This window comes from Passer montanus, unplaced genomic scaffold, assembly GCF_014805655.1.
Source record: "Passer montanus isolate IOZ18808 unplaced genomic scaffold, ASM1480565v1 scaffold17, whole genome shotgun sequence".
Taxonomy (NCBI): domain Eukaryota; kingdom Metazoa; phylum Chordata; class Aves; order Passeriformes; family Passeridae; genus Passer; species Passer montanus.
In genome coordinates this window covers 6437282-6461207 of record NW_024364270.1, presented here as the reverse complement: position 1 = coordinate 6461207, position 23926 = coordinate 6437282, and the positions used below count along the sequence as shown (strand labels likewise).

The 23926-nt window shown below is 34.0% G+C and overlaps 2 protein-coding genes across 5 annotated transcripts in view; both read right to left on the bottom strand.

The window, feature by feature from the left end:
• The window catches only part of PTPRQ (protein tyrosine phosphatase receptor type Q), a 125851-nt gene extending 112868 nt beyond the window's left edge, over window positions 1–12983 (bottom strand). For 2 of the 4 annotated variants that reach the window (XM_039704215.1, XM_039704216.1), the window contains exons 1-10: window positions 12876–12983; window positions 10063–10200; window positions 9324–9459; window positions 8014–8268; window positions 6529–6746; window positions 4310–4496; window positions 3892–4176; window positions 3293–3577; window positions 2456–2725; window positions 1071–1331 (exon numbers count right to left, since the gene is read on the bottom strand). In XM_039704215.1, coding sequence (XP_039560149.1) covers window positions 1071–1331; window positions 2456–2725; window positions 3293–3577; window positions 3892–4176; window positions 4310–4496; window positions 6529–6746; window positions 8014–8268; window positions 9324–9459; window positions 10063–10200; window positions 12876–12923 — 2083 coding nt within the window. In that variant the 5' untranslated portion in view covers window positions 12924–12983. Of the gene's footprint in view, window positions 1–1070; window positions 1332–2455; window positions 2726–3292; window positions 3578–3891; window positions 4177–4309; window positions 4497–6528; window positions 6747–8013; window positions 8269–9323; window positions 9460–10062; window positions 10201–10297; window positions 10378–12875 lie in introns of those variants that run through there. The other 2 variants (XM_039704217.1, XM_039704218.1) reach the window with 2 other exon arrangements.
• Window positions 12984–17924: 4941 nt separating this feature from the next.
• The window catches only part of OTOGL (otogelin like), a 90722-nt gene continuing 84720 nt past the window's right edge, over window positions 17925–23926 (bottom strand). The window contains exons 56-57 of the mRNA XM_039703800.1: window positions 21979–22058; window positions 17925–19533 (exon numbers count right to left, since the gene is read on the bottom strand). Of these exons, the coding sequence (XP_039559734.1) occupies window positions 19333–19533; window positions 21979–22058 (281 nt within the window). The 3' untranslated portion in view covers window positions 17925–19332. The remainder of the gene's footprint in view (window positions 19534–21978; window positions 22059–23926) is intronic.

Sequence of the window (23926 nt, the reverse complement as noted above, 5' to 3'; positions counted from 1 at the left end):
GGGCAGATCAGGCAAGACAAAAACAATTTATCCCTTACTAGAATAGTCTTGTGAGGTACAATTCAGATCACATTACAGGAGAATCTCCACTCTCCTTTACATCTCTTTCATCCCCATCACAGCCATTTCTGTCTGGAATATATCAAAATTTACACTTTTTCTAAGGGAAAGCTGTATACATTTGAAGTGTCAGGATTTTTATTTCTTCCAAATTTTTGAGGCCCCAGAAGAGTCAGAACAATACTGGCTTTTGTAGTTTCCCGTTAAATTTAGGGAATGCTGTCAGAAGATTGGTTAAACCCCAAGTTTTTATTAAAACTGTGTTTTAAGAAATATCAGCTTTCGAGGCTTTCTGTATTTGGGGTGATTTTCTGTCTTGCCCTCATTCTACTCTTCTTCCTTACTTCTTCAGATCCTACCTTAACTTTTCCTTTTACAACATTTCTATTCTGAAAGAAACAGAGCAGAAAAAGAATTTCAAATTAAAATTATAGAATGGGAAAATAAAAACTTATATAAAAAATAGGAAAGTAAAACCACAGAATTTCAGCAGGTATTTTAAAATATTTTTAGGTTTCTATTAAAATTCTGTTTCTAAAAGCATTACTAGAAGGTGTCCTATCCACTACCATTCTTTTAATGTCCTTGTGAATTAATTTATTACCTTGAAGAACCTTTTATCATTTGCTTAAAGATACACCAGGAGGAATAAACTTAATAATTTCAAGGCACAGAAGCAATCCCATTGATACTCATGTACTTGTTCAAAATAAGTGATCAAAATGTGTCTTGTCTCCCACAAGGGCAGTAATTTAATACAGCCTAAATTCCTGAAGTGTTTGCTAGACATTTTATACACCATACAAAAACCACAATTTAGTAAGTTTAGAAATTATGAGGGATTCTTATAGTCTTGTTTAAAAACCAGTTAGTCTTAGTGCAACTGCAATTGCTTACATAAATATATCAAGATGATTTTTGAATAGCATGTCTTTTCTATTCCACTGCAATGAAAATAAAGTTCAAAAGGTTTTATATTGTGCAATTTTATAAGAACTTAAAATACTCACAGGTTTTTACACCATTTATATGGTAAAAGGAGCTCAACATTTTTCCACTTTTTGTGGAGACACAGAAATCATATTGTCTTCCTGCAGTGAGGTTCTCAATTGTTATTTTACCATCACTTTTTAAAATGAATGTTGCATTAGGTCCTTCTTTACTTGTAACATATATGCCATCAAATACTCCGACATCGGGCATGTGAACAAACAGTACCACAGCATTGCTATGGAGCTCATAAGGAACTGCAATTTGAACAGGCTTGGGCTCTAGAAGGAAAAAAATTGCCGTGTGTTAAAATAGTTGAAAATAAATTAAGTGAAAACCACATAATGCATCTGAAGAAACTGCCCTGAGAAATACTCTTGCCAAATGGAAATTAACATCTACCATAGCACGTCATTGCTCAGAAACAATAAACAACCAGATCTTTTAACTATTTCTTACTGGAATTTCCTTCTCAACCACAACTGCACCAAGAAGGTAAGCAGGATAACTGGAAAACTATACAGAAATGTAGATGTGGACAGGGATCTAACCATGGAGAATGAGATGTATTTGATGGATGCAACATTGACGTGTTCAGTTTTCTTCCCTTACAGTTGGCTCTGACAGCTGTGAAATACCCCATTTAGAATTTTGTCATCTGTGTCATGAATGAGGTATTAAATATAATCCTATATAAAAAAATCTGGAAAAGAATTAGGAGTGTTACCCTCCAAAATACTGCTGAATTATCATTTAGAAAGAAATGATAATTCAGCATTTCATGAATCTAATAACCTGACTACTGCAGCCTTTATATAGTACATGTATAAGTGAATCCTGCCCACTCCTTTCACATATGCAAAAAATTTATACTGCACCAAAAGCATTTCAACATTTTGGGAAAGTAAGACCCTTCAATAAACCCTTCCCTATCAATGGGAAAGATGCTTTGACAAACAATGCAAAGCTTTTATTTTCAGCTAGTATTACTTCTAGTTCTTTCCTAGCAGTCTCTCACTAATGGTAGGGCAATTGTTTCTCACAGTTCTCAGAACAACTAATGTACTTCCAAAAATCAATAATCTGTTTCAACCACTCCAATATTTTCCTATTTCAGTGCAAATCAATGATTCACCCAGCTTCTTTTGCCAGTGGGAACAGGATTTCCAGATGTGGTTCCCATCGCAGCTGTTGCCAGTACCAATAGATTTTCCAAGGCTGCACTGTGTTTGCAACAATTGTTAATTTTGCTGTTAACATCTAGGATTGGATCTCTGCACTTCACATTTAAGTTTTGATCCTTGGCTATTTAGCAAATTTACTTGATCTACAAATTTTATTAGGTGACAGCAACAATGGTGAGACTAACATATGTCTGTAGTTTCCACCATAAATAATGTCTTACTTAAAGTGCATTGAATGGTCTTCAGTTCACTCCTAGTTCCATTTTTCACACTTGCCACTGCTATTTCATAAGCCATTCCCGGAGTTAGATCATCAACCTTTAATTCTTCTTTATTACTTAATAAAAACTTCTTTGTTTCACCGATGCCTGCATTAGGTTTCACTTGAATGTAGGATTCCTGACACTCTTGTGGCAGCTTCCAGTGAAGGATTACACTCTCTTCTTCTACATCCTCTGGGTAAATATAAACAGCTGTAGGTGGACTGACAGCTTGATTAAAAAAAAAAAAAGTCAGTATAAAACCACACATCAAACTTACTATCACTTAACAATCACTTTCCAATAATGTCTCTTGGGTTTTTTTTCTTCTAAAATGTCGTGATTTTAAACCTACTGTTTCATTTCATTATTTCTTAAAATAATTTGCAGGCAACTACCTGTTAAAGGCAGATTCTATTTTCTGTTTTCTCATAAAAAATAAGGACTCATTTTGCAAGCATATTTCATTCCACTGGATATATATGGAGTAAAAAGATGACATAGTTTGCCCTAAAAAATTTGAGAAATCATAGTAATGTTTTAACTTTGCTGAAAATAGAGATTTAAACTATAAATCAGAATTAAGCAGAATATCACTTCTTTAGCCTTTACTAATATGCTGTAAGTAGGCAAAAGAATAAATAAATAAAAGGATTGGTACTTTCACAATTTTAGAAGGTTCTGAAGACTATCCCAACAATCACAATCTGACATGGCTTTAAAAATACCTTTATGCCTTTTATTTTCAATTTAGACTCTGTCCAGTGAAATGAAACAACTAGAAAATGGATACATCACCTGTTGTGATTAGTATAGGTTTCTCGTGGCAGCTTAGAATGCCTTTCTCTGCGACATTCTGTAAATATAACTGATACTGGTGATAAGGTTTTCTATTTTGTATGACTATTGAAGTCTTGCTTTTTTCAACTGGTAACTGTTCCCAGATGTTGGTTTCAGTATCCAATATGTTGACCAGGTAGTGGTGAAAAGAAACACTGTATGAATGCTGGGGAGGCTTCCATTTTAAATGGATTTCTGTAGATGAAACATACGTAGCCTCTAACTTCTGGGAATGCAAGGGCCCTGTGGAATAAGATTAGGAACAGAAATACAATAATAGTTTCTCATGCCTTTCATCAATAACTGTGGGGTGTTTTATTGTGCCTGTTTGTTTGTTTGAAATAGAGCCTGAAAACCTAACAGTGCACATTTACATGCAGGATAAATATTATTAGAGCAAATCTAACAAAGCAACCTTGACAGTGTATCAGTGATAAATAGAAAATACAGGAAAAACAGTGCAGAAAATACAGTCTAGAAAATACAGTGTAATTAAAGGAAAATATAAAATATATATGGTTATCTGGTTATTACTTCTATTTATTTTCGCAACTTACTTGTTTCTACCTTCACAACTGGACTTAAGCTAGTCTGTGCTCCTTCTGGGTTCCTTGCTGCTAATAAGAAACTATAGTGAAGGCCTGGAGACAGCTGCCCAATTTTTGTCTGAGTTGTATTCACAGGCAAGTTCAGAATGTATGGTTTCCACTGAGCAAAATAGTACTTAAGTATAAGTGCAAAGCCTGACTTAAGCCACATGTCCATACTGCTCCACACAATTACAGCTTCAGTTGTCTCGACATCATGCACATCAAACATGAAGTTTTCTGGTACCACAGGTACTGAAAAAAAGCATCAAAAATGAAAAAAAAATCATTAAAACCCTTTTATTTTTATATTTGTATCTTAAAATATAAATTTAATCAGGGCAAGACTTTTAAGAATAAATGCAAGATATTTAAAAAATATAGTTACATTCATATTCACAAATATATGGTAGCTGGACATAGCAGAAAAATCCTGTGAAAAAATAGTCTGGGCCAGTGGGATCTTTCTGAAGGGCATAGCAGTCAGTTTGATTTTCTGGTATCATTGATAGAGATGAGATACCATCTTTTAGAAGATAAGGAGATCCATCTGTCCACACAAGCTGACCTTCTTCCTAGATTGAAATAAATGAAATTAAACCACAGATATTTTTAGATTATATTTGTAAATTATTAAGTTTTCCCTCATTGCAAGTGTTTTCTTAAATATCCAAGAATTATGTACATCATTTATACAAGTTACTTATATAGGTCTATTTTTAATAAAGGTTCCAATCTAAAATTCCATCCGATCTATCACAAAAGATTACAAGATAAAAATATAACATAGCATAATATAAGCCACATGAGTATATTTTATCATTACAAACAAAACTTTAAAAATCATTATTAATCTAATAACTTAATAATCATGTATGGATCATTTTATAAAAAGGGCATTCACTTAAAAAATCACTCAATAAAAAATACTCATAAATTGAGTCTGAAAACAAAAATATTTACCTGAAAAACCATGACTAGAATCACAATCAGATGAGAAAATGCTATCTATCTTTCCCTGGCTTCTCAGCTGTTAGGACACTCTCACACCTGACTCCAGGTTTCTAACCTTTGAGGTACTTTCTCTTTTTCCAGCTAAGTGCAATTTGGTGCAAGTACAATTCAGAGTTCTCATAGGATGAGAACAGATGCAAACGGTGACATTTCAGATTGAAACATGTTCAGACAGCACTTGAACCCACTAATTAAGTACAAATATTTAGGAAAGAGGTTCTTGTAAATAAGCATTTTATTATTATACCTTGTTACTCTTAAAATATGGTTCTCATCTAGTTCATTTAACTGACTGACTCCCACAAACATAAAAATGCATGCAATGATTAAACAGTTGACTAACAGCCGAATTCCAAACTGGCAATTGACTCTTTTCTTAAGAAGAAAAGATTAAGAAAAACCAACTTGGTAGTACTCTTTCCAACTTGAAAAATTATGATGCTTCTGACAGCCTCTTACAAATATTACCTTATTTTTAAAATACCCAGGTGGTTACAAGGAATATCACTATGGTGTAAAAATTATAGCAATTTGAGAAGTGACTTTGGAGTAATATCAACAAAATATTATTACATGTAAAGTGCATATATTCCTGGTGCTTTACTAACCAGCATGGTTACAGTGCTTCTCTAAGCTAGACAGATTTGTGTTTCCTCAGTCTGCATGCTATCCCCCTCTGACTTCTTTGTGTAGCACCATTATTTAACAGACTCTGCAAAAAGGAATTTTTCTATCTCTATGACATGTGGTGTGACACCACTCCTGCTCTTACACAAAAAGTTTGCTTTGGTTTTACTATTTTCACAGTAAAATAATTTTGCCAAAACAACATTAAAATTAAATTTCAGGTTGCAGATTTTTTAAAATAAAAACCACTGGCTTTTTCCAACCTTCTACACTTAGCACATAATTTTCACTAAACCAAATCACAGAAGCCTGGGTCCCACGTTTCTGGCACTGTGCCTCTATCTTTCCAAGAGCTCTTCCAATACTTTATTTATGTCTGTACTTCTTCCCCAGCCACACACACCACACCACACTGAATCATTTTGTAACAGCAGATGTAGCATTACGAACTTCCATATCCGAAATATAAGGAACAGGAAATATTTTACAAGAACCACCTTGCTCAATCCATACTGAACAGACCTCAGTAAGCTCAACACTCAACATTTCAGACCTGCATCAAAACTGAGAAAGCCAACCCCAGACTTCGAGATCCATAGTAACAAGTGTGTAGACTGAGATGTGAAATCTGGTAATGCAGCACCACCTACAGGCAAAATAATCTCCCCGGGAAATACACACACACACACACACACACACACACACACACACACACACACACACACACAAATATTACAGGTTAAATCTATATTATGAAGGTTTTCTTCCCTCCTGCTATGGCCTTCTAAATAGTTTCAGTATTTCTAAATAGGAAGAAACAATGATTCTTCATCTAATTGCTAATAACTATAGTAAAAAATAACCAATGTACTGTTTAGTAATTTTTACTCCAAAGGATTGCCTCCTCTCTTTCAAAATTCTCCTGCTTCTACATCTGTAATAACAAAGATGATAAAATATACTTACCTTTAGGTCATTAAGACCTGTCCATAACATGATTATTCGACTAATTTTCTGGAGATATGACAACACAAACCCATGTTCTTCTTCACTCCCTATGTCAAGAAGATGTGCCCCTTGTGAGGAGGTTTCACAGGTTTGTTGTGCCACCTTCCATGGCTTGCTCTCCTTTCCCATTTGGTAGCAGCTGCTCTGGAATGCCACCCACCCTTTGGAACAGGTTCCTATAAGGCAACAAGGACAGGATTTTAAATATGTGCTGTATTGCTCATGGAAATGGTGCTGATTCCTTACAATTACACAGACATTTTGAGAACAAAAGCCTTTAATTAAATCATTATTTCAACCTCAAAAATATTCAGTGATTATAAACCAACACTCCTTCAAAGTCCCGTGTTTTAAAAAATCTGATTGACTGAACTAAAAGCTACAACTGCAGCCCAGTGAAGAAGAAAAAATAGAAGAGATCTATTAATCTTTGTCATTTTCTAGAAAAGAAATTAATTTTTAAGTTTCCTATAAGGCAACAAGGACAGGATTTTAAATATGTGCTGTATTGCTCATGGAAATGGTGCTGATTCCTTACAATTACACAGACATTTTGAGAACAAAAGCCTTTAATTAAATCATTATTTCAACCTCAAAAATATTCAGTGATTATAAAAACACTCTTTCAAAGTCCTGTGTTTTAAAAAATCTGATTGACTGAACTAAAAGCTACAACTGCAGCCCAGTGAAGAAGGAAAAATAGAAGAGATATATTAATCTTTGTCATATTCTAGAAAAGAAATTAATTTTTAAGTTAAGTTTTTGATGACTCGATTTTTTAAATTATAAAAATGAATTTAACAAATAATTTGCTTTTAATATTTTCTTGCATCTAGGAAAAGAATTATTTCCTTGAATTTGATTGTATATAATTCTTTTTTTGTGTATCTAATTGTAAAGATTCTAAGTTGCATTATGAGAGTAACACATTTAAAGGCATGAGGATACACAACCAAGCTACATTATCCTCAGAAGCTTGCATCCCTCACAGCACTTAAAAAACTGCACAGCTAAGCTTGCCACTCAACAATAAAAATCCTATAGTTTTGAATGTTTCAGAAAGTGTTCCAAATTCTTACCAAATTCAGGGTTTTCTTTGCCTTTTCATTGAAACTACATAGCAAATTCAACCCATACACTCCAATAATTACAAGGCTTAACTTCAACATTAATTTCATTCCATTTTAATCTGCCAAAATACATTTAAAATATTTGCACAAGCAAATTTGAATTCTTGGTCTTAAAATACTAAGAAATATTGACTAGAAATAACCTTTTTATGTCAATAACATTCAATTTATTTCCTCTTTCTAGAAATAACATCTGTATCTACTAAAATGCATTACATGGAATACAGGATTTTACAATTTACTCTTAACCCATCTAAAAAATATGCAGTACTAACTTGCATTCACTGTGACTTCAAGAAACTCTAATATATACCTGTTTCAGCTTGAATATCCAGTGATTGAGACACATTTACAAATTCAGGATTTAATTGTTCAAATATAAACTTAAATGTATAAATGGTAGCAGGTGTCAAATTTCTCCATACAAAGAATCCACTGGGTCTTTTTATAATCTGAGAAGTACCATTCAGGAAAAGAGAAACTGAAAATTCTTTGATCATCGTACTCCAATTAAAAGACACTGTAGTAGCTGTCACAAATATTTTGATGTCATTTTCTGAAATTCCACCTAGTAGACAATGAAAAAAATAAATACTGTGTTTGCCACAAAGGAAAAATTAACTCAAAGATTTATTTCATCAATATTATTACTTTTCTTCTTTTGAGAAGGGATGAGGGATAGCCCCAATAGATAAGGAAATGCAGCATCATTTAAGAAAGTCATGTTTTCCTTTATTTTCATGGTATGTTATCTTATGTCTGAAGCAAGCAGAGGTAAAAGTACATACTTTCAAGAGTGTTTTAACTGTAAAAGTACATATTTGGATAGAAGATCAGTTAAGTAATAGATGCTAAGTGCAGTAACACATTAGCAGCATAACCATGTTTTGTAGCTTGTTGAATGTTCTTTCATCAATTGATGGCTCTTGCAATGCTTTTACTATTTTTTCCCCAATGATGTTGCTTGAATTCAGATACAAGTCTGTATTCCAAAAAAAATGCAAGAGTATGAGCTTGCAATGTGTACAAAGGTCATGTTATAAACTATTCTCACTGATCAAGTTGAGATTGGAAAGCCCCTTCATTCACAACCAGTGGGGCTTGTGGTCCTGAACAGATTTACAGCTATAAATTACAGCTGTTTTTATAAATTCAGTGGCTAAACTCATACAATCCAGTAATGAAAGTCTGTTCCCAGTTAATCACAATGCTAAGATCTTCAAGATACTTATTAACTCTTTTTAAGGAGGGACTGTTATAAAGTTGAAACTATTTTTTTTTTTAATTTACATAAGACAATGACCCTATGTTATTATGAAATTTCCATGCTTTAAGTATTTTTTCAATGGTCCTTCTTTATAAATGTTTTCTTCTAGAATTACTGTAGTATAGCAAAACCTGTAATATTTAAAAATCTCACAAACTTTTACACCAGTGTCATATTTTAGAATTGTTATGTGAACCAAACACATTATAAAAAATTATTCCTTCATGGTTGAAAACATACATCAGTGCAAATTCCTAAATACATGAGTAAACTCGGGATCTGAACCCCAACTTTTTAATCTTCAGTGTTAAACTAACTATAAAGATACCAAAATTTTTTGCTGCTACTCGACTTACGTGTTTTAAATGATTTCACACTTAAGATTTGGCCATTTTTCAGGGATTCTATTGTAATATCATACTTCCTATTTTGCTCGAGCAGAACTGCAGTACTGACAGGTTTCCGTTCAACTTTAGAAATGTTTCTTACATTCTGCAAGTTAAAAAAATTTCTGAATATAGTGAGAGTAATAAAAATACAGTTTATATGTGATCTATGAAGCTTTAGAAGGAGCTGCACGTCAAACTGGAGGCTGCAGTTATACTGCAAAATATCCAATGCATTTGAAACAAAGCCTTTTAGAAATCACAGTAATAACAAACACCTTCATATTAAAATCCCCATACTTTCTTTAAATTACAGGACATGCTGCACTCAAAATGAGAATAATGCCTTCCCACTGAGATCTAGAGGTAGCATCTGGAGAAGTTAAATTGTTCCTTCAAACCACAGTACTTTGAAGAACTTACATAATTTCTTAACTTTGAGCCTATAACTATCCATCCTGATTCAACAGCATACTCAAGGGTCTTTTAAGTCCCACTGGCTCCAGTAGGACTCTGTAAGAGTACATATAAATGACATGAATTAAAAAATCCAATACATTTTTTCTAAACTTCCTCTTTATTTGCCATCTTACTTTTTTTTACTAGAAAATCCAACCAAAAAAAACCAAACCCCACGGTGCTATTAATAACTGCTACCTACATCTTAAATAACATGGAACAACTTATTGCTTAGATTGACAAAATATACTTTTTGACTGAAAGCATCTGCTTGCTGGTATGTCAGAATATAATAGTCTGGATCCTCTCCTTTGGGCAGTTCAGTCCACTCCATCAAAACTATTCTAGGAGGCTTTTTCGCTTGGTCACAATCTACACACTGTGCACCCTGTAACACAAAGATAAATGAATGCAACTTAGTAGAAAATGCAGCAAACATACCGCTAATTAAATAAGTAAACTCTGTCAATTTTAATTAATTTTACCTAGAACATGTCAGCTAGCAATAGTTTTTAACATGCATCAGTATCACCAGCTCTACTGAGTGACGCAGACGCCTCTTTATTTTACAAGTTCTGCAGGTACAGGTTCTAGTTTTCTTTCTCTCTCCAGAGGTAGAAAGATCATGTCAGCTGACCCAAATATGGCAGAAACCTGTCATCATTTTATATTAGAAACAATGTCAGAGATTTCACTTGCAGTGTTCAAACTGCAACCACAGTTATAGGCAGTCAGAAGCTGGAGATCTCAGTCTCAGTCTTACATTACTCAAACTGCAACCACAGTTATAGGCAGTCATAAGCTGGAGATCTTACATGTAATGTTAAAAGCTTTAGTGGCATCACTTTCAAAATTTTCAACTATTTCAGAATAATAAACAATCATTTTCAAGAGGTAAAGAAAGAATTTGTTAAACACCTCCCTAGCAATCTAATTTAGCCATGGCAATTCAAATGTCATTCAGCACTTCAACTTCTTGCAGAAAGGAACTCACTCTAGACACAAGTCTTCTGCATTTTTCACACTACCTTTTTGACAAATTTACCTGACTTCATGGGACTTTAGCTTAACACTTCACAGAAGCAGCTTCCTTCTCTGAATTTTATTTTGAATTTAATTTCTAGGCTGCTTTGATCTAATTTAAGATAAACCTGAATCACATGTAAAATTCAAACAAATTGGTGTATGTAATGCCCATCCCTATCAGAAAACATTTATAAAATGCTGCATTTCTGTCTTTTGTGGTCCATTTTTGCTTTCTTAATGAATTGAGATGACAAATAAATGCCATCTTGGCAATAAACTTAAAATCTACTTTAAAAAGTAAACCAAAATTAAAATCAAATACAAACCCTTAGGTCACTAAAATAAAAGTTAGGAGTTTTATTATTATATTACTTTGTGTTGTCCTGTAAAGCAATCTACTATGCACAAAAAAAACCAAAACAAAACAACCCAAAAAACCAAACAATAAAAACCCCGACAAAACAAAACCATAACAAGCAAAAAAAAACTTAGTTTTTTTTATTTTTTTAAGTATAACTTGCTCTGGAATTCAATTTTGTTTAACATAACTTCCTTTAACTAATTAATAACTATCATAACTATAAATCTCTCAGTATCTCAGTGTTCAGAGTTTAGATTATACATTGTGAAGTATAAACTTTGTAAAGCTTATAAAGACTTTAAACTCTGTAAATCCTTTGCAAGAGGGTATATACCTCCTCTGTAATGAACTGACACAATGGCCTTATAATATTGATGGCATGCACAAAAATGTTTGAGGAATATATTTCCAGGAAAATTTAAAATTTTTAATTCAGTGTATTAGGTGTATATCTGGCTTGCATTGTCTGAAAACAAAATCTGTCTAGCCCAGACAATTCAAAGTGTAGGAAAATCTGATTTTAAAGATTAAAAATATATATTTGGCAATAATTGGATTAACCATTTTAAATAATTTTCAACCACCAGCAATTGTGAGCCATTTTACTATACATAAATACATCCTACTTAGACTTAAAAAACAAGAAATGCATTTTCAAGTGTACACAAAAATTGTTCCATACTTAGACCGAATGAGAGGGATTTAGAATGTTCCTTTTTGTTGCCAGCACTTTGCCATCACATATTAGGCCCTTATCTAAAGAATGAAACCATTTTAAAAATAAAACCAAAAGTATTAAATTGACCAAAAAGACCTATTTTTCAAATCTATCTTCAGGCTAGCTACACTGGAGCCAGGAGACCTAAATGACAAACAACAACTTATTGACTTTTGCTATCAACTGTGTCTCAACATAAGACTCAAGGAGGCTTCTCACTCTGAAAAAGAGGCACTTGAGGGGAAATACAGCAGAGATCAATAAAATATTAAGCAGCCAAAAGTGTGCAGAGATTGATTTTCATTTTCTCTTCAAGTACAAGCACTGTGATAGATGAAACACAGCTGGTATGCTCCAGATTTAAAGAAGAGGGGAAAAAAAGACAGTTATTCACAAAATAAGTAGTTTATCTGACAAGAGTACTAAAATGAGTACTAAAAGTTTCTAGGGTTGTCAGAGGAGGCCCATTGATGTTTGTAGAAGTTCATAGAAGAAACTACAATGAAGCTCAAAAATGGCACTACAAATACATCCATCTCAGGAAGTTCTTAAGCTGCAAATGCTGGAAAACTGGCACAGTATAGGTAATTTTCTAATGCTATTCTTGCAGTCCTCCCCAAGGGTCTGCTTTTTACCACTGTCAGAGGTATGATAATGTACTCATTAAAGCTTTTAATTCATACCATACCTGTCTAAGAGATGACTTAAAGATGCTGGCATCTCTCACTTCTTCTGGGGAACATTAAACCCAAAGAAGCAGGTAAAAAAGCAGACTAAAGATCTCAAAAGAGCTTCCAACTACTTAAGTAGAAAGAAGACTGGGAAAGTTCAGTAGCACTAAATGAGAGCTCCCTGTGAACAGAGAGCTAGAACACTGGGGAAAAAAAACCCAGCCCAAATCACAAACCTTCAACTTTTACTAGTTATCCACCCCCAAAAACCACAGTATTTTCCTTACCTTAAATAAATATTTTAATAAGAGCAGAAGAAGAATTGGTTGATCCATAGAGAAAGAAATGTTATACTCCCTTAAGTGCACTCTCTTAAGTGCTTGTATCACCACAGCTTTAAAGCAAAATCATGTCAGAATATCCTAAGAAGCAAAAAACTAATACACACTTTTATACTTTACATGGATACAGAGGCAGCCAATGGTGCAGCTGAGATGTGTGTCTTTGCTCTGGCCCTGCCTCTTCCCAAGGTTCATATCAAGTTTCCTGAGATCCTTTAATGTCAGTGAACTGTGGATGTGCCTGTTGTTCACTTGTCATTTAAAAATACCTCAGTATAAAAAATTATTTTTCGTTTCTATGCAATTACCAGATCAAAATTCATTGCAATCAGTGCTACCCCTCACTTATTTTCCTTCAGACTCTGGTTGTTTTCTGCAGTACACCTTTCTATCCAGATGTTCTGTGGTCAGTGTACAAAATAAGCCTGAAAACACTTTTCTGCTGAAGTACTAAGCACAGCTGCAGAACCATTGGTATGTCTTATGACCTTACAGAGGTCCCACACAAAGTCACCAGTATAAGCAACTATCAATAAAACATAAACCAAGAATTCATAGCAGTAAGACCACTGAACTATTTCCCAAAGGCTGCTGAACATTTTGGGCCACAAAAAATGTACTGGGTGACAGTCATCTTTGGCCTGATCTGAAGCAACAATTTCATTGTTGAACTTACCTCAATATACTTCCCAGTGCCCTAATCTTTCTCCAAATAATATTTTTAATTTAAAAAAATTATTTTCCACTGGGTTATTTGAAATTAAATCAGTTTAATAAGCTGATAAAATTGTTTACTGATTATAAAGTAAATTTAAAAATCAATGCCATGGTATATGTGTACCATTAAAAAGAGCAACAATCATATTATATATTTTGTCTTTTCTTAGGTGCTATCATCACATCATACTTCTGTCTTGAGATACTATCTCATTTTTCAGTGGCCTGTTCCTAATTTTTACTAAAACCTGTATCCCACTGAACTGTGAATCATAAAATAAGGAATAAAATTTTCAATTAAAGCTTTATTTAGAAATTGTAGTAAACAAGACAGTCTTACTCTTACCAAAAAATACAATTTTGGAGCTTTTATGTTATCCAGACTCAAAGACATGCATAGTAAAACAAAAACTGCTGCAATGAAACCCTGATCTCAAAATATTGTGTCAATCCCCCTGTCAGAGTAGCAGAGCACATGGGTCTAATCAACTGAATGGTATTTTAGCTACCAATGACAAAAGTAAGCTACTGCCTATTCAGCTGTTTTGCAAAGTAGACATGCTCAGTTTTTGGTTTGTTTGTTTTGTTGGGGTTTTTTTTGTGGTTTTTTTTTTTTTTCCAGAGCAATTTGTAATCATTAGGTACACAGGGAGATTTTATTAACAAAGTGATTTTCAAAACACCGGCAGGAGCCCTCTCTGTGTTAACCCCAATAAATTAAGTGTGTGTGGCACATTCCACCTTAATCAAAAGAACACTCCCCAAAACATAAATGCATTCCTTTTATTCAGCATTTCTAGTGATAAGTCATGACACCATTCAGTACTGGTTTTCTCCAAAGAGTGAGTACACCAGTACAGCAGCAGCTTTTCAAGCTCCCCCACACAAAAACTACTCTAAAAACTAGAAACTGCACATATAAGATATTTTTTTAGACTATCTCCTTGAAGCAAGACTCTCAGTTCTCTGATCTTAGGGAATCATTTACCCTTGATTCCACTAGATATAGGACCACCTAACTGGTCTATATGTAGAATTACTTTTACAAATAAGCAAAAATGACAGCTCTTAAATGTTCAGTATATGGCTGCCAAGATCTAGTCAATGCATCTTACTTGCTACTGTCCATTGTCCTTCAGCTCTGTATATACCTTTCCTAAACTCTGGCGACCTGTTAATGGAGATAAATTTTTTTAAGTTTTCTTATTCTATAAGCAGCTTTCACATTCTACTTGGCATTTAAAGAAAGTTTAGACAAAATTTAGTACACACTGTTATGCACAAACCATGTCCACCATAACCTTTCCTCAATAAAATCAATTTTTTTTCTCTTGCATTAATGTGTTGAAATCTACCCCTCAACAATTTTTTAATTAGATGTTGTGGATTTAACAAAATATATATTCCAAAGAATAGTTGGGAGTGTGTTTTTCTGCTAATGTTCTGGCCTTCATGCTTTGTCCTCCATGATGGTTATGTCGCTATGGTCACATGTGACAACTCGTTCATATTTTGTCCCCTAGAACACACTCCTTCGGGATTTTTCCTTTGTACATGTACCCATACATGATTAAAGCAGCAGCAGCAGCATCTCAAGGTAACATCTGAAAAAGATTTTCATGAGACAGAACTTGAAAAAATTAGTTCAAGTCAATGTTTTCCATTGCCACAATGTTTCTGAGTTGCATCTACATGTTTATTTGGCAGTAAGTTTTTACACAATGGTGACTCTCTGTAGTTTATGGAGATTGGCTTTGTCCTTTAAATTCTTGTAAGAAGCAAGACGGAAGAAAAAGAGATGGGAAGAATTATACAGAAAAAATTAATAATAACAAAATAATTATTAAAAATTAATTATAGTTGCTGTAAGCTGAGTTTATTAGCAGGGAAGAAGTACAAGAGAAAAAAATTAGAGTCAGGAAAAACTGATTGTGAAAGAAGGGGAAAAGAAGCCACTTCTGAAACAGAATTTTGTCACTGCTGAAGCACTGTGATCCACACAGTGACCATTTGTAATCCCAGAGTGGATTGCTGTAAATGCCTCTGCCTCTCAGTACATTGTGTGGCTTGTAACTGTGTTCAAACACCAAATCTCAGGACTCATTGCGCCCTAAAATTTCACCAATATACAAGTGCATGTACTTGGGAAGAGTTCTGTCTGCAACATGGAAATAAATAATGCAAATGAATTATGTTTTACTTTTTATTTTTAGTATACAGATTTGGCTAGCTAAAAATGGAAATATTAGCTACCTGTCTATCTGTACTCTCAGATTCTATTAATGAAAGCACACAGTAAGTGCCTTATACCTAATATTAAAAGCTGTGCTTCAAATTCTAATTGTGTATTGGGGCTATATTTGGTCTTAACAAATTACCTGGTAAAAAAGGCAATTAAATTATAAAAGTCTAAATTAAATAACATGGCAGAGACTTACCATTTTATAGAATCACATTCAGTTACAATCTAAGTGTAGAGATACTTTTATGTTAATCCCTAAAATATCTGCATAGATTTATGGCTAAGCCTTTGTAGTGTACAAATACTTTTCAAGCACAGGTGTAGGGGAACAGAGCAGTGGAAATGTAGGAACGAAGGGCCCTTGGAAGCATTTACAAATGGGACAAATGACAAGGCATGGTGGGACTGCAGCACAAGGCCTCTGCTCCATCATGCACAGCTCCTTGCATTTTTCAATGGCAGTGTGGGAGCTTCAGGAGCATGCCTTCCCAGCCTTCCTTTTAGGGGAATAGAAATTATGCTAGCCTTAGTTTCAGAGCAGGTAGATGGGAGGGAACTCTGTGGGTGTTAAAGCTCTTTTGGTCAATAATAAACAGATTAATTAATTTTGGTGTTTAAATAAGATTTGAGTTGTATCAGCTTTCCAAAGCAGCTCACAAGACACCTGTGCAGACAGAGTTACACAAAATTTGAGGATAGAGCTTGAGACAAGCATGCAGGGTTGAAGAAACATGAGAAAGCCAAGACAGAACCATAAACTGTATGTGTGGCTATTTGTAGGTTGCAGACAGAGGAAATGTGGAGCAGAACAGTCCTGCCAGACTGCAGGCTCATTGAAACCTTCTCTCTGGTGCAAGGCCTGCAGGGGCTCGTTCACATTGCACAAAACACATCACATTCTTCCAATGTCACCTTCCTGGAGGTAAAAGGGCTGGGTGGTCCTTCAGGAAATGGTTCCTGGGTTTTAATAGATGTTCGCATTCTGACAAAGCCACGGCAGCTCAAGTTTGAAGTTTAACTGTAAAATGAAGGACAATCATGGAGCCACCCTATCCAACTCCACTGAAGTAAGATTTTGCTGCAGGCTTCTGGGAGAATCCTGACACAGTCCCTACTGATTGTTGCATTTAAAAAAAAAAAAATATCTAAGTGGGGAAAAGATAGTTTAATAGCATTTATCTTATTACAGGTTTTCACGAAGTTAATTTTAAACATAACTTCTTTATAATTTCCAGGCTTTCCTAAGGTTTTGCATTAGCATTCATCTTAGTGGCAAAGCTTAATTAATTGCATCAACACTGATTTATTACTACTCTGCAAAATAATGTTTATTAAGTTCTTTTCAATTACAAAAACAGTTCTAAATCTTAGAAAAGCAAATGGCTTACACGGCTTATAAAAGGCCACAGCTGTTCAGTGAAAATGTTTGATGACTATATTGAAAAACTCAATATTTTGAGAGCTTACTTTTCATGAAATACTAAATTCATTAAGTAGATTTGGGCCAAAATCTCTTAATGCTAGTACAGGATACCTACATCTATCTCAAAAAATCAAAAGTATATTGGTTTTTTTTAAAGTTGTCCTTTAATTTGCTGTACAAGTACACCAACATTACAGCTATGACTATTATTTAACTTTTATTTTTTGCCTGCATAAAAAGCTTCTGTGCATAAATTCTGACAAGAGTAACAGAGAATATTTTTATTCTAGGCCCTGGTATATGACACCACTTGAAATATGTGCCTTAGAAATACAAAAACATGCAGATGAAGAATAGGCTTCCTCAAAGTGTCACTTTATTTTGATTATTAGTTGATCATTATTTCTTTATAATGGTTACATATTTTGCTGATATTTTACAATGGATTGCTATTTATTTTTTAAACCAAGTCACTATTTTTAATAACAGGGATGAGTAGATGAGTCTTGTTAATAATGACAGATTTCTCCATATGAGCTATTTGTCTTTATTAACCACCAAACTGAGTGTAGCAAACAACTGAAGATTTGTCACACAAAGTAGAAAAATAGCCTTGGATTTTAAGGCAGTTTTAATTACTTTAATTTCACTGTAACAAGCCATGTGACAATCCAACCTTTTCATCATTAAATTATGATAGCTGAAAAATCAAAACTGCCAGAGGATTTCCAAACTTATAGACATGAATTTCAATTCTGACACAGTTAAAAGGACAATTGATAAGGAAAATACTGTCATAATTAATATAATTTTAATTCAGTAAGTTTATAAGGCAAAGTAATCTTCTACAAACAAGTTTAAACTTGTATTCTTTATTTTTAAAAGCAGGTTATATAGTATGTTGAGTAAAAGGGAGATGATATTCACCTTAAGGTGCTGAATCATGGATATTTACAGATTGATTGAGAATGAATAACTCACCTAAGTCCTTCAAAATATTTATTTTACCTGGCTTTTTTTTCTGGACTCAAAAATTATGAATCCTAAATTCAGGCAATAGTCTAAATATCTGCATTGAAAAAAAATTAAAAATATATTGAACACAAATCTTCAGACTGGAAAACAAAGACAAAACCCATTATGAATATTTAAAATGTGCAGTATTGTGGGGTTTTTTAATAAATATATATACATATAATCATATTCTACACTAGCAAACAGCCAATTTCTTTTCTGTGAAAAGTGAAAAAATTGATATAAAATGGAAACCTTCATAGCAGAAATGGCTTTCAGGTATTTTTAATGCACAAAAACTATCACTCTTCAGCCTTTGTCTAGTCATGCTTCATATTTATAATATACATAAAAATTAAGTACGTCTAAGGTTTCAAGATATTATGATTCTGCTATATACTCTGGAGGTTTCCTACAAGTACTTACAGATTACAGTCATGTTGTTTCTCAGTGATTTACAGGGTAAGCAGAATCCAATCATTGACAACAGCTTTCTGGACAAAAGATGGATTTTTGAGCAAGGTAAAAAATGTTACACTTGAACCCATTATTTTTAAAATAAATTAATTCAGTCATTTTCAAAATCCTAATATTCTTCTTTCCCATTTAAACATAGAACTGGTGATGGTTTTCAACTGGAGGCCTCTAAGTAAATGAACCACTGAGAAATGGTTTGAGAAATTTTCAACTTTCATAGGTAGCCACAATCCAAAATTTTAAAACATGGAAATACTAACCAGCTTTTTTCACCAGCTCACCAGAAAGCCGTTGAGTAGAAATAAATGATGGATCAACTAGACCTTGCTCAAAAGGATTTATGGTTTTTTTCTATTCTTGCCAATATTTTCTAGGACAATTTGAAGAACAAACAACATCTTTGATTAAATTTGGGAAAAGTTACATTATAAAGCATAACTGATGCCTTTTCTATTTCCCTGAAGAATACTATACCCATCCATGACCAAAAACTGTGTCTGGTGAAAGCTAAACCATGTCCACAACAACATTCAGTTCCACTGGCATGAGCAGTCTATGGGCTCTTGAATGACGTACAGGATTTCGGTGCCGTTTCCCGAGCAGCGCAAGGGCACAGTCACAACTCGTGTTCCGATTTCTCGACAACATTTACAGAATCTTAGATGGCTATCAATATTGACATTGAAAATTGTTGCAGATGGGCATTTTCCATCACATGAAGCCACATTTACCTATGAGTAAAATAGAAGAAAATATGAATAAGAATTAAAACTATAAATCTCAATTTTTATTATAAAAATATTACATTTCAAACTTCTTTGTGATTAAAACCCATTTTTACACTTGAAAAAGACTCTGGTTTTAAAAATTATTTTGTCTTCTAAAATTCATTCATTCTAAGTTTAGCCACATTCAAAATATTTTTAATTAAACTTTTCTTTATTGTTTAAACATGTGTTTTGTTTCAACCTTGTGCTATGGATACCAAAATTTAATCCCCATTTACAAGTTAATAACTTTGGGACAGCACAGCTGAATCCATGTCCTTTTCATGTTCATTGATAAAAAGGTAAATTCTTCTCAGTAAAATGAAGGGAAGTTTATCCTTAAAAGAGGAAAAGCATATCAGTGCAAAAGCTTTTCCCTTTCTTATTTTTACTGTTTGTGACTGAAGGCTGTGTTATCACTCAAAGAAATATACCCAAAAAGTACATGCTGTAACAAACCAGTTAGGGCACAGACTATCAAGAAAATTACTTGTGCTCTAGACTTCATCAGAGAAAAGCTTTGTCTCACTGTTACATTATGTGAAGAATTTTCTTAGCTGATATGTTGACAGAAAAAAAATACACTTTCTAATTAAACTTAAGCAGGGTTCAAATGCTGGGAAATCAAGGATGGCTATACAAGGTCTAGTTCTCTTTGTGACAGAAGAAATCTGATTTCTTCTGCAGGTGGGGCATATGAAAGATGCTTTGAGCTACTCCCTTCCAAGCCTGTGATAAAACCTCCCATACCCATTCAAATTAGACTAAAAGATTACTCTTATCACTTTGAAATTTCCTGAGATTTGGCAGACTTTTTCCTAAGCAGTAGCAATCTCAGTTATTAATTATAAAACATAATCAAGCTCAGTCCTATCCAAAGTTTGGCAGCAGTAGTCTGGCCAAGAACACACATGTAGTTCCCAGCCAGTCACAGCAGATACCACCATTTGATGGGCCAAAATCACATGATGGAAAAAGAATGCCATTGGGGCAGCTGGAGAGGAGAGGAAGGGGAGTTTAGGGTACAAGGACACGAAAATCTGGAGGTACTTCTGTGGGAAGGGTAAAGGGAATCTGGACTGTGTAAAGGATGCGCAGCCACCAAGGAAATTGGAAACAAGGAGATACTGGGAAAAGGGCACTCTAATAAAGGTGGGATGGTGGCAGGTGTTTTTGGAACGTGAGTAGAGAGGGAAGAAAAGATAAGGAGTTTACAACAGAAAGATGAAAAGGAAGGTTTCATTTGATGTACTATTCAAGACATGATCTGGCCAACATTCTTGTTACTCCTCTCTGAACATTTCAGTTCTGTAGCAACGTAGAGAGACCACAGCTGAACAGAGCCCTCTCTCATACTGCAGCACTGATTCATATAAGACACTAGAATGAGCTTGTTTCCACTGCCTATCCATTCGCTTAAATGCCATAGCTTTTACCCTTTTTGCAGGAGAGCAGAGCTTGTCGTAGAACTGGATGAAAAGGCAAGGATCTTTTCACCTGGCTTAAAAAACCTATAAGGCTTTCATTTTAATATTATTTATTTAGTCAATACCATGTCTTTATTTTGTTGTATTACTGTCTTTTACCCTAGGTTTTTGAAGTAACACTGAAGCACTCCAGACTCATCTCTTAACTATGGCAAATTACTCTAATTTAATCTATATATTTATATTCACTCATTATCAATCCTGCTAAAACCAAATAAATACACCAGGCACTCCTACAATTAAAATCTGAACATGTCACCATTGGCCTTCTATCAGGATGGCTTTTAACATACGATGACATTTTGCCTCTTCCCTAATGCCTGCTTAGGTTCTCCAAAGTAATCTTGCCAGAGGCCTTTTGGAAGTCTTGAGATACTTTGTCAATTGCTTCCCTTTCAAGTGCTACAGGAGGAGCACATTTGCTGCTCAGAAACTTCCAGGGATCTGTAGATGGGGCCACACTAAAACTGAGAAATTAGATGTTTTAAGCAGACCCATAAATAAATGGCATTAGGAATTTATGGTATGAAAACCCATGCTATGTGAGGGAGAAGACAGAGAGAATAAAGGTCTTCAAAGAGGAATGCAGCAGTTTCATCAAATTTTAAGTTGAAACATTTCTGCTCCTCTTTTAGAGCAGGATATTATTTCACACTACTGAGTACAGTGCCTTCATTAGCTAAAGTAATTACAGTCAGTATTTTCAATTTGAAGCCTGGTGTTTCTCCAGGTAAGAGGGCTCAGTCTTCCGGTAATAGAAATAGCTGCTTTTACTCCATTTATGGTAGGATAACATTCCTAGAGTCAAGGGTCTGCTTTGGAGAAAAAAGCAGCATTTTTTGTTGATTGTTGTTAGCTGCAACCAACTTTCTAACGCTTGGCTTGGCATGCCATGGGCCCAGCATTGAAATTTTCTGCTTACCGGGCTTTGACTTATACAGTCGTTTTTTCTTATGGTTGTTCTGATTGTCATTTTCTGGCAAATCCTTTCTTCCTTTTTGCCTGATAAAATACAAAAAATGCATACTGAATCAATACATCTGCTGTAATGTATCTGCTTCTTTAAAAAAATTAAAGTTATTAACATAATTTAAATACTTATACTTTGTTTTCATTAATGTACACACAGAAATTATTACTTCCATAATTTTCGTTTTAAATATTAATACATAGTGCTGTTCAGTATTACTTATTTTTAGGTGGCACATATGAGCATCAAATGCCCCAAGTAAGATATACAAATTTTTTAAGCATTAAACTATGAATATGCTTCATAGTTTATAAAACTATAAACTATTAAAATATTAATATGTTTTTAAATTGCACATATGGCAAGAGAAATATAAGCAATAGAAAACTTCAATTAGAAAAATGTATTGAGTAAGTTTTAATAGTATTATAATTAATTCTGTTTTATTGGGAATGTTGAATGCAAATAGGATTTTGATCCTGCCTTTTAAAAAATTATCAAAACTTAACATCTAAGAAGGTGAAGATTGATTACAATCTTCATGCTATTTTTATGACTAAAAATTATACATAATTATATTCTCTCAATGTATTTTTGAGAAATTTGTCCTTTTAGGAAGCTTTGAAAGACAGACATGCATTTATTTGCTAAATATGTTGCTCTTTTTATCACCAGATCTGAAGCATGTAGCACATGAGGTCAGCCTACAGATCTAGGATGAGGGAAGTACTGAATTTTTATATTCAGTCTTGGAGATATTTATAGGAGGGTTTTGGGCTTTTTTAATTTGAAAAATAAAGCTGTACAATGAAAAGCCATTTTTTTAACATAGTAAAAGTCATAATACAATACTGAAACAATTTTTCAGGCTTCACTCTGCACCAGACCATTACTACTATTTGTGTAACAGCAGTTATTTAGATCTCCTTATCCACTACCCTGAAAAATGATCTGTTAGTTTTGCTGTGTAACCATTCTAGACATACAGCATATAAAATAATAAGCACTATTCAGTAGTTTCTTGACCTTCCTTCAAGGTCGGGTGTACAGAAAAACAACTCTTCTGTTCCCCAGAAGCTTGAGAGCACTTTTATAAGATAAATGATCTCTGAGTAACCAAGATAGTCTGCAACAACAGCCCCATTAAGTACTTAAAAATTAAGTTGGCTGCAGAGTACAGCTAGATTTTAAGAGGTGCGTTAAAGAATCAAACAAAATTCTGTTACTGAACTAGCAGATCATTGTAGGAGAGAAGTTGTTAAACTATAACATCTCGCTTTTCCTTCCTCAGAAACACTGAAAAAAATTTCTGTGATGTTTGAATCTGAAAGTGTTTGCCAGCTTATATGTAGGCAGTGCAATCTTTGTACTGCTACAAGTCATATAGAGATGTATATCTAACATTTCAGCATATACAGTGCTGATGCCTTATGAAAGCTCTGCCGCTATACTTTCCTCTCTCAAGCCTTGAACTGTAAAGATCTGCATTTCACTATCAGATGTGCTTTGTTTTCTCACTCCTTATTTGAGGAAGGAGTTTTTGTGACTCATCTATCCTAAAAAGCAAAGAATTATGAGTACTGCAACAATTCTGTAACATTCTGTAATATCTGCTATAAAAAGTGTGTATTGCTATGGGGTTGTAATTGTACGTGTTGTGTTCCCCTCCCCACCCCTGCCCTCCATAGAAATACAGCATAAATCAATATCTGCAAAGGTGAGACCAGACAGTTTTGGTCTACTTTAAGGGAAAAAGACTTCCATCATTAAATTTAGAGACCTGGGATCAGATTTAGTACTTCTTGGTAACAGTTTTCAGGATTATGATTTTTTTTAAGTAACATTTCTTATTAAAACTACCCTGTAGAGTAAGTTGATGTGATAAAACCAGTTTCAACAA